Source organism: Notolepis coatsorum (genome assembly GCF_963971535.1).
Source record: "Notolepis coatsorum genome assembly, chromosome: 14".
In the NCBI taxonomy this organism is placed as follows: domain Eukaryota; kingdom Metazoa; phylum Chordata; class Actinopteri; order Aulopiformes; family Paralepididae; genus Notolepis; species Notolepis coatsorum.
The window spans coordinates 93,039,808-93,058,616 of NC_140178.1; the positions used below are offsets into that span (position 1 = coordinate 93,039,808).

General features: G+C 41.6%; 1 protein-coding gene across 2 annotated transcripts in view; it reads left to right on the forward strand.

The window, feature by feature from the left end:
- The window catches only part of LOC311240741 (serine/threonine-protein kinase N1-like), a 222,827-nt gene that overhangs the window by 137,891 nt on the left and 66,127 nt on the right, over positions 1-18,809 (forward strand). For both annotated transcript variants that reach the window (XM_084329313.1, XM_084329312.1), the window contains exon 4: positions 1,419-1,539. In XM_084329313.1, coding sequence (XP_084185439.1) covers positions 1,419-1,539 — 121 coding nt within the window. The remainder of the gene's footprint in view (positions 1-1,418; positions 1,540-18,809) is intronic.

An 18,809-nucleotide genomic window follows, 5' to 3' on the forward strand; every position in this document is an offset into this window, starting at 1 on the left:
TATAGAGAGATATTATTTTGTTATATAATATAAATAATAATTTTCTATCCATACAGAGGAGGCATACTTTAAATATATAAAAATTATAAGGTATCTTTCAGTAACCTTCGAGTATCATTTAAGTATCTTGAGGCTGGGGGCAGAGTGTTAATCACAATATGGTCACCCTACTGTAGAGGATAGCCTAGTAACCTCTGCCTTTTCCTCTTCAGATCTGCTTTCCTTTTCTATGACTTCTCTGTCCGCTTCTGCCACAAACCATCCTCTCTTGCTCAACCAACTGACTTCTGTGGAAAGAGTCTCTAAGAATTGATAAAGGTCACTGCGGGGGGGGGGGGGGGGGGGGGATTCTGCTGACTCATCTGCTGTCTTACCCTATTGGGGCAGCCTTTTTCATCCCATTGCGCCCCCCCGGGGGCTGTGGTTCTGCAGGATGTGATCACGAAAGAAAAGCATCTCTAGTTGACGTTAGGGTTAGGAGTGAGGTCTCTATTAACCCTTTCACTACCACACTACAGAAGGTTAACCCTTTCACTACCACACTACAGACTGTTTGTTAACCGTCTAGTGTGGTAGTGAAAGGGTTAACCCTTTGTCGTGTGGCGGTGAAAGGGTTAACCTTCTGTATTGTCGCAGTGAAAGGGTTAACCATTTGGTAGGGTGACAGTGAAAGGGTTAAGTTTAAAGGAACACTTCGACATTTTGGAAAATACACTTCCCCAGATACAGACCAGAGTAGATCGGTTTCATCTCTGTGCGTCAGTTTTGGAGTTGTTGAAGTTGAAGGTTCTTCCTTCTCTTCTCCTTCTCTTCCTTCTTTTGCTGCATTTAAAAGTATCTGTGTCGACGTGTAACCGTCTTAAGTTGTATTGTTTATTCTTATTTGTTGTGCCTTTTACGTATTAATCTGCTGATAACTGTGTCTTTGTTTTGTAAGCTTGTCGCCACTGTAAATGAGGGTAACCTCAGTGTCTCACAAGTTGAAATAAAGATTTGAAATGAAATTAAATCAAATATTTCTTCACTTTTGATGGAGCTATAGGCTAGCTGCTCCCTAAGGCTTCCAGTCCTTGTGCTAAGCTAAGCTAGCATACACCTGGACCTCTCTCTGGGGCTACAGGACACACGGAGATGAAACCGATATCAGTCTTCTTGTCTGACTCTGGGGAAGATTCACTTTACCAAAATGTTGGGAGTTTATTTTCTTTAACCCTTTCACTACCACACACTACAGCCTGTTAACCGGAAGTGAAAGGTTAACCCTCTGTAGTGTGGTAGTGACAGCGTTAACCCTTTGTAGTGTGGTAGTGAAAGGGTTAAGGTAAGGGTTAGGTTTATACACAACCGCCCCCTGATGCAAAATGGCAAGTTAATGGGGAGTTCTTACCCTGTTCATTCTGTAACGGTGCCCCCCGCAGGACAAGAAGTTCCTCCAGTCCGCTCAACAGATGCTTCGGGACAGCAAGACGAAGATCAGCATCATCCGCATGCAGATCTGTAAGGCCGTGCAGGCCACGGGGCAGACTGAAGACAGCCAAGGTGCCTCTTTCATTCTACGTCATCTCTTTCAATTCAATAGAGGCCGTTTACAGAATGTTTGTGTAGGTCTCTTTCCTCCAGTATGGCTGACTGTAACCATTAGTAACCACGTTCAAAAGAAAACGCCTAATCTCTGTGCAGTGGTAGAGTAGGTAAAACAATGTCCAGTAACAATACACCAAATTATTATGGTTTTGTTGATGTATTTCTCGTATATCAACACACAGCAACTGTTGTTTTGCACATAGCAATCATTGTCTCTTCCATTGCCATGTACAAAACAATAGTTGCTATGTTACAGGCAGCCATGTTGGAAGACTACACAAACATTCTGGGCAAGGTCTCGATTGACATCTCAAGCTATTCCCCTCTCTTGTGATTGCAGGGTCAAGAAATAGACAGAAAATAAATCTTGGGTTGACTGAGGAAAGCAACATTTGCGATTGGAGGGTCAGGAAAAGAGGGCGGAGCTGGAGATAGGTCAAAATGCATTTCTCTCCTCCATTTATTTCCAACAAAAAGATGAAAACTGCTACTATCCACGTCAGTGAGATTAACCACAAGAAATGAAAATGCCATGCTGGGATGGCACATGTTATGCTGGTCTTTAATTACACCCACACAGCGCCAAGCCCTGGTGGGGGCATTGCAATCACGTCTGTCTGTCTGTCATTCTGTCCGTCTGTCTGTCTATTACAGTGGCTGAGGAGGTAGAGCAAGAGGGTGATACTAGACAGGTTGCTGCTCAGAGCCATTATTCCACAAATAACTGCTCTCTTCCTCACTTGACGGAGTGCCTGAGTTTATGAACCAGCCACTGAGCAAGGGCTCGGATATTTCACTCACTATCCCAGCAAATCTCTTAGTTACATCAATATTGTGCCGTCAGAACAGTTTCATGTTCTTAAAGATTTATTATTATATATTTATTTTTTTGGCGTTTTATCGCTTTATTTCTACTGGGCAGTCCAGTAGGGAGAGACAGAGGAGGAATGGGAGACAGAGTGGGGGGAAGACATTCGGCAAATAACGACTGGTTCGGGAGTCGAACCCGGGCCGAGCGCGCTATGTGGTTCGCCACTGGGGCGCCCCAGAACAGTTTCATGTTTGTAGTTTAAGTATTCATTCATGTTTGTTCGCTATATGGACAATTTTCCTCTGTCATCTAGTTCTATTCAGGAAATGGACACATTGAGAAATCTAGTGATCGATAATAATTTTTTCAGAAAATCTTACAACTTCTGCTCTACATCCTCTCTACCAATATTTCGCCGTCGACTAAAAACACACTTCTTCAATCAATATTTGAAATGGAAGAAAATGAAAAAACAAAACATTAACCTTCGTACTGTCTTTTACTATCATGCACTTCACCACCAAACAATATTTTTTGCCTATATTACTACCTACTATGATCATATTTTGTCTTTACTACTATGCACTCGACACTGTTTGACGAACATTGTTACTCAGCTAAAAGAGTTGTACCCTTCCTGCTGACCTGTTGTACAGAACTTGTAAGTCGCTTTATGTAAAAGTGTCAGCTAAATGACAAAATGTAATGTAAAATGTAAACTTGATTGTGTCGGCTAGGTTAGGCAACGGTGTGTTTTAACCTCTTAAGCATCGGACAGCCCGACAGCGTGCCGTCACGCACTCGCGGAACTTTGCGCTTGTCTGCCGGCTCCGGGCTGCATTTTTTGTCGATCATCCAATACACAGTGCGATAGTTGAATTTGCCGCCTTTCGATCACCACCACACTCCGTGCTTCGGGTCTCGAGTTACATGATGATATATCTGGCAAGCGTCATTTGACAAGCCGCTCCGTCAAATGACCACGTCCGGTAATGAACGGTCCTGAACTGACCAATCACCGTTGATGGCGAAAATTATTGATCACCGTTGTAGACAACGAGCGTCCCCTCCGAAAGCGATCCCACACACAACTTTTACTTCAGTGTGTTCAAACCTCTGTTTCTCTAATACATTTGCACTCAAAGTGATTCTTCTTTATTGCGTTAGCAACTTCAGAATGTTACCTTTCAAAAGAGACCAGGCTCATGCATGTGCTGTATACAGCTTTGCAAAAAAGGTATGCAGTTGTCAAAAACAAAAACAAAAATGGCCCCTTTTTTGCCTGATGCTTAACACTTTGAGCGCCACGCCTGGTTTTCCGTTTTACCGGCTGAATGCCACCATCGGCGCCAATGTTAACGTTAATATCGCCTAATCTATGTTTTAAATTATGGCTATGTGTCTAATCTGCCCATCGCATTATCAAAGACTATTTTCCAGTCAGTGCTGTCAAGGCAGATTGTTTTTTTATCGCGTCGTTTCCGTTTCAGAGCAGTTAGAAAAGCCCCTGTTTTGATATAAAAAACAGCTCATTCTGGAGCATTCTATGAAAATCGTCTTTTAGTGGAATATTCCACAACGTTGATATTCGTCGGCCTTTTTATGAATCGTTTTCAAATAAACGCTAGATGATCAATATTATACGTGCACGCAAGCACATTACGGCCACGCACGGATAATCGCTCCGTTGATTTCCTCACAGACTTTTACAGTGAAACCGAAAGAAGACATTTCACAAAACAGCTTATAACTTCATCAAACTTACTCTGATTATCCTAACACTGATAACATAGAGTCCTTACCTGACATCAGATGGTATCCAACTGGTATATTCCAATTCCTGATCACCATTCGAAAAAATCGATACGTGTATGGATCCAACGCGATACTGTAGATCTCCATGATCAGCGGGGATCTGAGGTTCCAGAATGAACTGTGGTAACCCCGGCTGGATCAGTGAACTGGAAAATGTGGAGTACCGGATTTTTTTCCCCATTCATTTTCATAGTCCATTCCAAAATCACTTATGTCATCTGGGAGACGACAGGGGGCGCTTTTTTCCACAGTGATCGCCGGCGCCGCTCAGCTATACTCGGGTAGGCTCGGGTGATGCAATAATTTTTCAGACCGCTAAAAAAAAAATAAAAATCCGAGAAATCTCGTGAGTGGCTAGCAACCACCTATAAAAAAACCAGAGAAATCTCGTGAGTGGCACTCAAAGTGTTAACTCATCCAGCGACGGGGCGGGGCGCCAGAGGGCGCTAGAGCGCCATCGCTTTAATCAAAATTTTATTTATTATTCTTTTATCTTCAACTGTATATGCATATTGTATCTTAATGTTTTATGATGTTGTTTTTATGTTGATGTTTTTATGATGTTGTTTTACGTTGATGTATGTCCTGTTTTTTAATACCAGGGACCATGATGGAAATAAGTGCTTGCATTTTATCATGTTTTTATCCCTTGGATGATGTCTCTAATCCACAATGAAATCAATCAATCAATCAAGGCACAGTCTTTGGGGGAAGTGAAATATGAATACGTATTTAAGAGGCCATTTGCGACTGTAGAAGTATAATTGGATGTGGTGCGTCATGTAGTGCACTGCTGTGGTTTATTTTTTTTTTTCACTTTTTTGTTTATTATACTTTTTTGAGGACATAGACATTATAAGTATATGTCTGTATATATACATTGTTGTATTGTCATTGTCCACATAGAACAGATAACAACATTAAACAGAAGAAAATAAAATAAAAAAATTAAAAACAAGAAAAAATAAAACAGAGTTCAAAAGTAAATAATAATACAAACAAACACTGACTTGGTCGCTCGACAGTCGTCTCAAACGTATATACATAGTATATCAAATATATAGCACATGTTTAGGTACCCAAATATGCTTCTCCAATGTATATCCGGTATATCAAATAACTCACGTTGAATTAACGTTCACACAGATGAATACCAACAAGCAGCATACAAATTGTTATTCTGGAATAGTATGGAACTGTACATCATCCACAAGTACAAGGAATGAACCCCACGTTTTCTTGAACATAGATGAAGAACCTCTCAGAGTGCATCTTATCTTTTCAAGTTTGATAAAGTATAGTATGTCTCTAATCCAGTGAAGGTGAGTGGGGGGAGCAGCGGACTTCCATTTAAACAGAATCAGCCGCCTGGCCAGTAGAGTGGTAAATGCCACAATGTGTGCTTTGTGCTTTGAAAGTGATAACATAGGTGGGGAGTATCCAAAAAGCGCTGTCAATACATTTGGTTCAAGATTTGTCTCAATACTTCCCGAGATGGTTTCAAAAATATTTGTCCAATACCTGTGCAAGGAGGGGCATGTCCAAAACATGTGAGTATATGTGGCTGGGGCCGAATGACATCTATCACATATAGGATCGATATCTTCATACATTTTGGCTAATCTGACTTTCGTCAGGTGTACTCGATGAACAATTTTGCATTGTATCAGCCCGTGTCTTGCACAAATAGAAGAAGAATGAACAAGACGTAGAATGTCAACCCAAATGTCATCCGAGATCTCCTCCTCTAAATCCTCCTCCCATTTACTTTTAATATTGTGTATTGTGGTTGGACATAAGGAGAGAATGAGATTGTACATAGTCGATATCATGCCCTTGATGGAAGACATCGGGGTTAAAAAGGAGTCGATGGGTGTTACCTCTGGAAGGTTGGGAAATATAGGGTTAATGCTACAGACATAGCTACGAATCTGTAGATACCGAAAGAAATGTCGGCTATGGATTGAATATTTCTCTGATAATTGCTGAAAGGAGGCAAAAACATTATCTATATATAGGTCACCTAGTGTTTTAATACCGAGTGAGGCCCATAAGGAGAATGCTCCATCCATCAATGAGGGGTGAAATAAAGGGTTAGCTGCTATCGGGGCCAAGTGGGATAGAGTTTTAAACCCAAAGTGGCGTCTGAATTGATTCCAAATTCTGAATGTAGTTTTAACGATTATATTTTTGAAGTAGGGGGCCAATGGAGAACTAATGGGGGCATGTATAAGACCGGTTAGTGAAGCAGGTTTGACAGATGAGGCTTCGATGTCAACCCACATAGGGCACACCAGAGGTTTGTCTGACTGTAGCCATTGCTGTATGATTCTGAGATTGGCTGCCCAATAGTAGGCTCTGAAGTTAGGTAGAGCCATGCCACCCAGAGATCTACTCCTTTGTAATAGAGCTTTACTAATTCTGGGAACTTTGTTATTCCAAATAAATTTGGACACTAGGCTGTCAATTTTTTGAAAGAATGAGTGGGGAAGAAAGATAGGCAGGCACTGGACAAGATAAGAAAACCTTGGGAGAGAGTTCATCTTAACGCAATTGATACGTGCAGCAAGAGAGAGAGGTAATAATGACCAACGTTCAAAATCTTCCTGAAATCGAGTCAGTAGAGAGCCAAAATTAAATTTGAATAGGTCCCCAAATGTATCCCTAATTTGGATACCGAGATATTTGAAGCCATGGGGGGAAATTTTCAATGGGAAGTTATGCAGTGGATAACTTCGAGCTTCTGCATTCAATGGAAGAAGTTCACTTTTGTCTAAATTTAGTTTATACCCTGAAATACGGCCAAATCGGGTGAATATGTCAAGTGCAGCTGGAATAGATGTGGAGATGTCAGACACGTATAGAAGCAGGTCATCTGCATATAGGGAGGTCCTCTGTTCAACACCCCCTCTGATTATACCTTTTATACGAAGGTCTGATCGAAGTGCGATGGCCAACGGTTCAATGGCAACATCGAACAGGAGTGGGCTCAAATTGCAACCCTGTCTCGTGGAGCGGTGTAGATGGAACTGTGCTGAACGTGTGTTGTTAGTCCTTACTGAGGCAGTGGGAGAGGTGTAAAGTAATTTCACCCAAGCTACAAAGTTATCCCCCAGTCCAAACTTTTTCAATGTGTCGAAAAGATATCCCCACTCCACACGGTCAAAAGCTTTGGCCGCATCTAGTGAGATGACAGCCTCCGGGCTAGTTGTGGAGGAAGGGCTATATATGACATTAAAGAGACGTCTAATGTTGGAAAATGAATATCTATTCTGGATAAAACCTGTTTGGTCTGGAGATATGATAGTGGGAAGGACAGGTTCTAAGCGCATAGCTAAGAGCTTTGATAGAAGCTTTAAATCTACCGTCAACTGACTGACAGGACGATAACTTCCACAGGATAGGGGGTCTTTATCTTTTTTTAGCAACAGAGAAATCGAGGCTTGAGTAAGGGATGGGGGTAACTTAAGTGACCTAAATGAATCTGCATACATGTCAATTAAAATGGGTGCCAGTTTATCAAAGAATTTCCTGTAGAACTCTATAGGGTAACCATCTAGCCCCGGACACTTCCCTGTTTGCATAGAGTAGGCGGCCTCTCTGAGCTCATCTATCGTGACTGGTCCCTCCAGCCCTGTGGCAGCCTCCGGGTTTATCTGTGGTATATCCAATGAATTAAAAAAATTATCATAGGCAGAAGGGTCAGAGGTTTGTTCAGATGTATATAAGGAGGAATAAAAGTTTTTAAATTCTTCATTAATTAGCTTGGGATCCGTAGTTAAACCATTGGTTGTCTGGATTTGAGGGATCTGATGTGAGGCAGAGGCCTGTCGTAACTTATGGGCCAATAATTTATTAGACTTGTCTCCATGCTCATAGTACGTCTGTCTGGATTTAATCATTAGATCCTCCACGTAAGCAGAGGAGAGGACATCAAATTTAGCTTGGAGGGAGAGACGTTCTTTATAGACATCCGGGGATGGTTGAGTAGCATGTATGTTATCTAATTGACTAATCTGCTTAGTCAAGTCACTCATCTGTCTTTTTCTATCCTTCCTTTCATAGGCGCTATATGAGATTATCTCACCCCTCAGATATGCCTTCAATGTCTCCCATAGTAAAGATGCTGAAATCTCAGGGGTCTTATTGGTCGATATAAAAAAATCGATTTGGTTGTGTATGAAATTAACGAAATTCTCATTTGACAATAAACGGCAATTTAGGCGCCAGGGAGGTGGCGAGTTGTTATATTCCTGGAAGCACAACTCCAGAAGCACTGGAGCATGATCCGACAATACGATCGCTTCATAAGAGCAGGAGTGTAGTGATGGGATGAGTCGATTATCAATCAGAAAAAAGTCAATACGAGAATAAGTTTGATGAACATGTGAAAAGAAAGAATATTGTCTTCCTTGTGGGTTTAAAAATCGCCAGGGGTCAGAGACCTTGAATTCATTCATAAAGGCATGAATGATTTTGGCAGATCTTGAAGGTACACTATTCCTGGGTGATGAGCGATCTAATCTAGGATTAATCCAGACATTGTGGTCTCCACCCTGAATCAGATAATGTGTTGACATATCAGGTATCCTGGCAAACAGTGTTTGAAAAAAGTTCTCATTGTCCCAATTGGGGCCGTATACATTAGCCAGAATTACTGGTACATCATACAGCCGTCCTATAACTATCACAAATCTCCCGCCAGGATCCGAGATAATATCGGAGTAAACAAAGTTGACAGATTTATGGATTAGAATGGCTACCCCTCTGGATTTCCCTTGAAATGACGAATGATAAACCTGACCCACCCATCTCCTCTTTAATTTGATATGATCCGTTCCCTTTAAGTGGGTCTCTTGAAGGAAAGCAATGTTAGCGCCAAGATGTTGAAGATGATGTATCACCTTACTACATTTGATCGGTTGATTTAGGCCTCTGCAATTCCAGCTGCAAAACCTAAGTACACCTCCCGACCGCTGTGCTGATCTAGGTTGGGTCATAATACCGGCAAGATAATGAATAGATGTGCTGGGTACACCGCAAATGAGAAACACTGAAAACAATAAAATAAAACTGCAATAGGGCGACCAAGCCAAGTACACAAAAATAAAAAAGAACTGATACAGACAACATTACTCCCCCTTCCCTCCTCCCCCCTCCCTCCTCCCCCCTCTCCCCTCCCTCCTCCCCCCTCCCCCCTCCCCCCTCACGCCGAAGCATCTCCCGCTGAGATACGCGTGTGGTGTGGTGCCCGGAGCTCCTGCCCTCTCCCGAGTTTCGTGGTCTCTGTCCAGCAGAGAGATTTTTACAACTTTTTGAACTAAACCTATAAACTGAAGCTATGGCATTAGATATGGCCACAAGTAAATGTCTCACATTTAGCAGATGGACTTTATATGAACTAATAACTGCAATAAAGTGCATATACGTATTGCACGTGTGCCTGCGTTAATGCTGCACTTACACACCTGAAATGGGCTTTGAGTGAAAATAATAAGTGTGTGCGTGCACCTGCTGCCCATGCATAATGAAAAAAAAAAAAAAAGCTTTAGATGAAATAGTAAATGTAGTATTCATACCAACGCAGTGAATGGGCTTTAAGCGAGATCATATTAAATGCATGCGTATATGTGCTGCACCTATCTGTGCAGTAAGTAGGCTTTTTAGGAGAAATAATAATAAATGCATATGTACTGTGTGTTCGCACATACACACACACACATGCCTGTCCAGGAATGTATGTGTACTCACACACATTCATATAGCCATGTGCATGCAAACAAGCCTATAGTACCACACTAATTGTCAAAAATTCATGTTCTTGGAGAGCTAACGAAAAAAAAAAAAAAAGCGAACAAGCTGCAATAATAATAATAATATACAGTAGTGAAGATGGTCGTGATAATAATAATGACAATAATAATAACACTAAGCAAAACACGTTACATTAAAGTATGTTGCGTGACTCACTTGAAAGAGTTTGCATACTTTGATTAAGTGTCTCGAAAAAAAGCGAATAACAAGCTGCAATAATAATAATAAAAGAAGAAAAAAAAAGACAGTAGTGAAGATGATCATGATAATGGAAATAATAATAATGACAATAATAACACTAAACAAAACCTGCTATATTAAAGTATGGCAAGAGGCTTGACGAGCGAAACTAAACCAATACAGCTGCACTGTGTTAATCAACAAGCTACTGTACAGCATAACCAAATTGACTGCACTAATTCAACACAGTAGATCATTAATTAAATATATTAATATAAATATTCAGTAGGCTCCTATGCAGTTCTTTAGTGATCGATTATCCTCCAATAATAGTAGGCATAGCATTGGTGAAATAATAATGAAGTAAATAGAAAAGACAGTTCAAATGTTCAGAGATACATAACCAATTGACTGCTCTAATTCAACACCGTAGATCATTAATTAAATATATTAATATAAATATTCAGTAGGCTCCTATGCAGTTCTTTAGTGATCGATTATCCTCCAATAATAGTAGGCATAGCATTGGTGAAATAATAATGAAGTAAATAGAAAAGACAGTTCAAATGTTCAGAGATACATAACCAATTGACTGCTCTAATTCAACACCGTAGATCATTAATTAGATATAAATATGGCTATGGGCAAATGTCTATGGGTGGAAAAAAAAATTAAGTAAAGAGATAGAAGTTCAAATGTTCATAGAACAGTCACTTATCTTGATCCGTTGGTTGTCATCTTAGTGTTCAACAGTTGCTGGGCCGCTTTTATTAGTTTTCTGATGAAAATTGTTCTGCTTGAGAAACACATCAGCGTCCTCTTTTGAATGACACATCACCTGCTTCCCTTTGAAGTCGATCTGTAATGATGTGGGCCAACGCATTCTATAGACAATGCCATTGTCTTGTAGGGCTATTTTGGCCTCGAGAAACATCTCCTTTCTCATCTTTTGAATGGCCGGTGGGATGTCCTGAAAGATTTGGATTTTGGCACCTTCAAATGTGAGGGACCGCTTTTCCCTAGCCAGTTGTTGAATTTTATTCTTCTCTTGGAGACGGAGAAAGCGAACCCAAACATTACGAGGCGGGCGGCCTGCAGGTGGACGTGTGTTCGGGGCCCGGTGCGCTGTTTGTAGCTCGATGCGCCTCGGGAGCGCGTCAGGGCCGAACAGGTTCGAGAAGAACGTCTCGAAAAATGCGGTTGGGTCGGGACCTTCTCTCCCCTCGGGAAGGCCGTGGATTTTAAGGTTAAACCTTCTGCTGCGATTTTCCAGGTCGATATTCCTCTCCGTCAGGTATGATATTTCTTTTTCTAATTTGAGGAGTCGGCTGTCAGCTTGTTGGGTGTGGTCCTCCACGTCGCTGACGCGCTGTTCCATAGTATCGACTCTTGTTGTCAAACCTGTCAGCTTTCCATCCATGGCTGTCAATGCAGATTGGATTTGATCCACTTGTTTGGCGATTTTGTTAGAGACATCAGTCCCGTCTTTAATAGCCTTCATTAGGTCACCTAGATTTAATTCCGCTGAGTCTGTCATGACTGTTGGCGGCGTGTGACGTATGTGTCGTCTTGGCTGTATGTCTACAAGCGTGTCGGGAGGGCCTTGGCTCCGTAGTCCTTTACTCATTTAATAAATGACATTTAAATTAAATCCGACCATAAACGAAATGTCTAAGCAGACAGGGTGGTTTCAGTGTAAAAGTGGCATTCGTCAATTCTTTAGGCAAGCATTAAGTTGCTATAATAAGATTGGCATCGGGAGCACAGGGAGCGTGCGACTACTCTAGCACTGCATCTCGCCACTCGCCAAGCTAAAACTACTGCTGTGGTTTATAAACGAAGACTTTGCAGTGAGCTGTGAGTGAGCAGTGAGCACAACTGTCAGACAGCAGTTCCACAGTTGGAAGTAAATTATAGTGAGGTGTCTTGCTCCATGGCAAGAATGTGATATAACCCTGTCATAATAACACATCTTCATAGCTGATAGATGGGTAGGGCTTTCTCTCCGAGTGCCCTTATACAGATGAAGCCTTTAGCACGTCGTTGGAATTAATTAGGAACCCAGGCTGCTGTTCTGTTTTATGCCGCCAGGAGGCGCAAAGTCATTAGACGGACGCTACAACGTCCTACAGTACTGTACTGTATGTAACGATCTGTATATGTTTTGTTGTCTAAAATAAATACCATACCATATGTCTACAGGCGTATATGTGAATAGGCTAATTGCTTAGGAATGCTGAACAATGATCCGCGTTTATGCAGGAATGGAATTTAACTATGGTTACCTGGAACTTGAAATGAGTCGTCACACACTCATAGCCTTTTTGCCATAACCTCTTAATTTAATCCAATGTTTTGAAAGTATTTAAAGTTAAGGTTCTACTCCACCATGTCCGGCACCTCTATCCTCCGTTACGTCCTTTCCTATTCTCTCAGGAAATTCACTTTCATTTTCCATCATCTTTTCTCTATTTCAACACAATCTTAAGACAAGCTCTCTTTCGCCAGAGCAAACTAAAGACAGATAGATATCACACATCCAGCCTCCCTTTATCCATGTGTCCCCATCGGCTCTTAAATATTTTATGAATTGTGTATCAAATCAATTCTTTCCTCTGAACTGCACGACGTACGGTTTTCCACTCAAAGACGGATGCACACAAAGTCCACACGCAAAAACATATTCTCACACCCTCTCTCGCTCACACGCACGCACGCACACACGCACGCACGCACGCACGCACACACACACAAGCTCACATCACTCCTGTGTCCATTACTGCCCTCTTGGCCACTCTGAACTGATGTTAGAGCCTTATTGATGTCCCTGCAGCCCATTGATGTTGCTCAACAGCTTAAAAGCCACACCTTGTGGACCACAGGTTAGAGAGAGAGAAAGAGACATGCCTCATCTACTACAGGTTAGAGAGAGAGAGAGAGAGCCCAGCCCAGAACAGACAGCAGGATGATATCATACCCCCAACAGCAGAGAGAGAAGAATCCAGCTGCCACACACACACAGGTGGTCCCACCAGACCAGATAGCCCCACAGCAAAAGCAGATATTGTGCTACTGATCGACTCAAATGGAAAATTCATCAACGAGAAAAGGCTTTTCCCAAGGCACAAGGTGACAAAACTCTGGTGTCCAAACACAGAGGCAGCCATGGGTATTCTCTCTAAGACTGACCTAGGATCCCCAAGCCATATCCTAATCCACACAGGCACCAATGACCTGGGGGAACAACAGGAGAGAGTGGCCCTGTCTCTTAGAGATGTCGTTGAGAAGGCATGTCTCACCTCCCTAAGATAGTGATGTCCACCCTGTTACCAAGGAGGGACTTCCTCTCACAGACTATACAAAAAGTCAATGTCAGTATCTCTAGAGACTGTGAAAAATGGCCAAATGTGCACGTTGCCCACTACGACTCAATCACTGTACACGATCTTTATGATGATGTTCACCTCTACAAAGAAGCAGTTCCACGGTTTACAAAGACACTAAAAGATGCCACACTAAATCGACGGGCAACACTCAACAGAAGGAGCAACACGGGAGTCTCCAACACTCAAACGGAGAGGCACATCGCAGGACCAGCCGACAGCATGCAGAGGAGAGCCTTCCAACCCAGGCCCAAGCAGCGGCACCTACAACCTCCACAGCACAGACTGGAGAACATCAGACATATGGATGAGAACCAGCCTGCACACAGACCCAGGACAGCACCACCCCATGTTGTACCACCACCACCACCTCCACAGCAGCAGCAGCAACAGCCAGGCAGACTGTATGCAGAGGTGGTCCGAGGAGCAGCAGGCCCCGCCCACAGTGAACTGAGATCCATCCAGGACATGCTGAGCACGTTATGCTCTCATCTAATGGGCCACACTCAGGGTCAGTGGTAATTAGTAGGTAGTACTCCTTTAAAAAAGGTACATACATGCCAGGTTAAATCTCATCACATTGTAAATGTATATTTTTTATGATAAAAAACAGTTACTTCTTTCTTCTCCTTTTGAAATGACAACTTGTTACAATCTCAATGACATCATTTAGCATATCAGTTTGGAATATTCAGGGTTTAAATTCTTATTTATTTGGTTTAAAAAGCAGAAATCTTGACTTCTTAGACAAGGTTACTGGTGTTGATATTGTTATTTTACAGGAGACTTGGTGTAAAGGAGACGTCCCTACTGGATGCCCTCCTAACTATAGAGAGATTATTGTCCCATCAACTAAACTAAATGGAGTCACCCAGGGCAGAGACTCAGGGGGGATGTTGGTATGGTATAAATCACAACTAGCAGACTCTATAGAAATAAAGAAGAAAGGGAAATATCACATTTGGTTAAAATTAAAAAAGGGTATAATTTCCAGCGGGAAAAGTATTTTTTTATGTGCAATTTATATTCCCCCAAATGAGTCTCCATATTTCGACGAGGAGATTTTCTCCACCATAGAAGAAGAGACCAGTCATTTCCAGGCCCAGGGATCTGTGCTGATCATGGGAGATTTAAACTCTAGGACTGGTGAGCAGGTTGACTTCACTAGTACCGAAGGTGACAGTTATATCACTGGAGATCACCTCAATTTCCCTATCCTTACCAACAGGAATAATTATGATAAAAACACAAACAAGAGTGGAAGACAAGTGTTGCAGCTTTGTAGAGCGTTGGGTCTGTACATTACCAACGGAAGGTTGCGAGGGGATTCCTTTGGACGGTATACATATTGCTCAAGACTTGGTAGCAGCACCGTTGATTATGCTATAACAGATTTAGACCTAACCTCCTTGAGAGCCTTCACTGTAAAAGAACAAACACCTCTATCAGATCACTCTCAGATCACTTTGTATCTAAAAAGAGCAGACACAGGTAATATAAGCTCTCAACCCTGTAATCTGTACAACATAAAGATGAAAGACAGATGGGCTCACAACAGTCTGGAGCAGTACCAGGATGCTATGGTCAGTGAGTCAACACAGTCTCTTCTAGACTCCTTCCTGGCCCAGATTTACCCTCAGAATAATGAAGGTGTAGAGTGGTGTCTGGTACACATCAACCACATATTTGATCATTTGGCCTCATCATCAACTTTAAAATGTAAAACAGAACAACCAAAGAAAACAAACAAGGAAAGGTGGTTTGATTCAGACTGCAAATCCATTAGGAAGACACTAAGAAATATCTCCAACCAAAAACACAGGCATCCAGATAGTCAGGAACTCCGTCTTAGTTACTGTGAAACTCTAAAGCAATATAAGAACACACTGAGAACAAAAAAAGAACAATATATACAAAACCAGTTACAATTAATTGAAGAGTCTCTGGGGTCAAATAAATTCTGGGAAAAATGGAACTCATTTACCAAGAAACATAAAAATGAACAATCCATTCAAAATGGAGATACATGGAAAAACCACTTCGAAAATCTTTATAGAAAACCAACACAGAATCAAGCCCAAGAACACATTTCTGAACAATAAAAAAATCTTGAAAGCGCTATTAAGGATTATCAGAACCCACTGGACTACCCAATCAGTGAATTAGAACTGGAAGACAAATTAAAAGCTCTGCAGAACAAAAAAGCATGTGGGACTGATGGCATATTAAATGAGATGTTAAAACATACAAACAGAAAATGCAAATTGGCCATCTTAAAAATATTTAACTTGGTACTAAGTGTGGGATATTTCCCTGAAAGCTGGAGTGAAGGGATGATCACACCCATTTTCAAGAACGGAGACAAATATGATCCCAACAATTATAGAGGCATCTGTGTTAGTAGTAATCTGGGGAAATTATTTGGCAGCATCCTAAATTCAAGAATTATAGATTTCCTCAATGAGCACAATGTTTTAAGCAAAAGTCAAATTGGATTCCTCCCAAACTATAGAACAGCTGACCACATTTTCACCCTACACTCACTAATCGATAAATATGTAAATCAAAATAAAGGAAAGATTCATGCATGCTTTGTCGATTTCCAGAAAGCGTTTGACTCAGTCTGGCATGAGGGTTTACTTTTTAAATTAATAGAAAGTGGTATAGGGGGGAAGTCCTTTGATGTTATTAAATCCATATATGAAAATAACAAATTGGCTGTCAAAATTGGAGATAAACACACAGACTTCTTCCCACAAGGCAGAGGGGTGAAGCAAGGCTGCAACCTCAGCCCCACACTGTTCAATATTTATATAAATGAACTGGCATTATTATTAGAACAGTCAGCAGCACCTGGTCTCACTCTCACAGACACAGAAATTAAGTGTCTCTTTTATGCAGATGACCTGGTCATACTGTCTCCTACTAGAGAAGATTCAAGATTCAAGATTCAAGATTCAAGAGTTTTAATTGTCACGGCATACAGGTATACAATGAAATGCGGCTGGTCTTGCCCGCGACGATGTGCAATACAGTGGTACAACATATAATAGAATCCAATAAAATACAGTGGTACAACATATTAATAGAATCCAATAAAACAGTGCAATAAACAGGTACATGGTGTGCCATCTCGGTATCTGTACATTAGTATTTACAGAGCATATAGGACATGCTAGTTAGCTTTAGTAGTGCAATACACTGTTCCTGATGTTATACTATTTTAAGTGGCCTTTCCTCTGGCCATAAGTGTGCGTGTGTGCGGCATGAGTGTTAAAGTGGCTGCTAGTGTGTGAGCGTGCTCAGCGTGCGTGTCGTGTATGTACTTGTGTGTGGATAGTTCAGTTTCTGTGTCTCTCGATGTTCATTGTTCAAGGCTCTGATGGCCTGGGGGAAGAAGCTTAGCCTAAGCCTCTCCGTCTTAGTCTCTAGAATTCGCAGGCGTCTGCCTGACCTCAGCAGCTGGAACAGGCTGTTATTGGGGTGGTGGGGGTCTTTCATTATCCTGCAGGCTCTGGATTTGCACCTCTTGTTGTTGAGAAGGTCTTCAGCGAAGTTTGGACATTCTTCATCAGTACTGTCAGACCTGGGCCCTGACAGTGAATATGAAGAAAACCAAAATTATGACCTTCCAAAAAAGATCCCAGTTGCAGAGAAATTACCCAGAATTCAAAATAGGTGCGACCCAAATAGAACAAACAAATAGCTATACATATCTAGGTTTACAAATTAGCTCCACTGGAAATTTCTGTTCAGCTGTAAAGGAACTCAAGGAGAAGGCAAAAAGGGCTTTCTATGCCATCAAGCGTTCAGTTCAAATCCAAATTCCAATCAGGACATGGCTCAAAATATTTAAAGCAGTTATAGAATCAATTGCACTGTACGGCAGTGAGGTATGGGGCCCTTTATTAGTAACGGATTGGGCAAAATGGGACAAAAATCCAATTGAGATCCTGCATGTAGAGTTCTGCAAAACAATTCTCAGGGTACAAAGGAAAAGCCCAAACTCTGCATGCAGGGCTGAATTAGGACAATATCCGTTACTCATAAATATGCAAAAAAGATCAATTAAATTCTGGAGCCATATTAAAAAAAGTGACCCGGCCTGCTATCATCATAAAGCCCTGGCCTGCCAAGAGCTGGACCTACAAAGGAGCCCCTTTTGTCAACTCATAGTGAAACTGGCTGACATCTCACACTCTGACATTACAAACCCTAGCCAGCCTCAGAAGATTAGACCTAACCAAATTATAACCAAAGAAAAAGATAAATACATTACGTATTGGAATCAACTCACACAATCACAACACAAATTAGAAACATATTTGGCCCTAAACAGACAGTATACTGTGGCAGACTACCTCAGCACAGTAACTGATAAGAATCTAAGAAAGACTCTGACAAAGTACAGACTGAGTGACCATGGTTTGGCGATAGAGAAGGGCAGACACAGACAGACCTGGCTGCCCAGAGAGGAGAGGTTGTGCTGTCTTTGTGATGATGGAGCCATAGAGACAGAACTACACTTCCTAACACAATGTGAAAATTACAGAAATATTAGGGAGGAATTCTTTCCAAAAATTGAAATAATTTCCCCAGAATTCCAAAGTATGACAGAAGTGCAGAAATTGCCATTCCTCCTGGGGGAACAGAAAGAATGTGCAGTTTTAGCTGCAAAATATGTCAATTCATGTCACAAGAAAAGGGACAACCAGTAGGACACATATACTATATATATATATGTACCATGTTTTATTCACCGCACCCTCCTTTATTTCTTTGATCTTGTTCTGTTGATATTGTTGTTGTATTGTATAATGTTGTTTGCTGTTTATGTCATAATTGTGCTTTGGCAACATTTGTGAAATTTCATGCCAATAAAGCTTTTTGAATTGAATTGAATTGAGAGACTTGCCTCATCTAGTACAGGTGAGAGAGAGAGAGAGAGAGAGAGACGCCTCGGAAAAAGGGCCAAGAGCGCCGCGGCCTCGAGAGATCACTGTCTCGGCAATAAGGCTCCAGATCGCCCCACCCCCGCGCGCCCGAGGAGAAACAGGCTTTTGTCAACATAGGTACATTTTGTTAGCGCGTGGTATTAAAGGCATAATCGAATACGACTGTGTGTCTGTGGATGGAAACAAAAGGAAGCCACAAATTGATTCCCAGGGTAAGCAGCCTTGTAATGTACTGCACAAGCACACTGTCAGACAGCGCGGCTGATC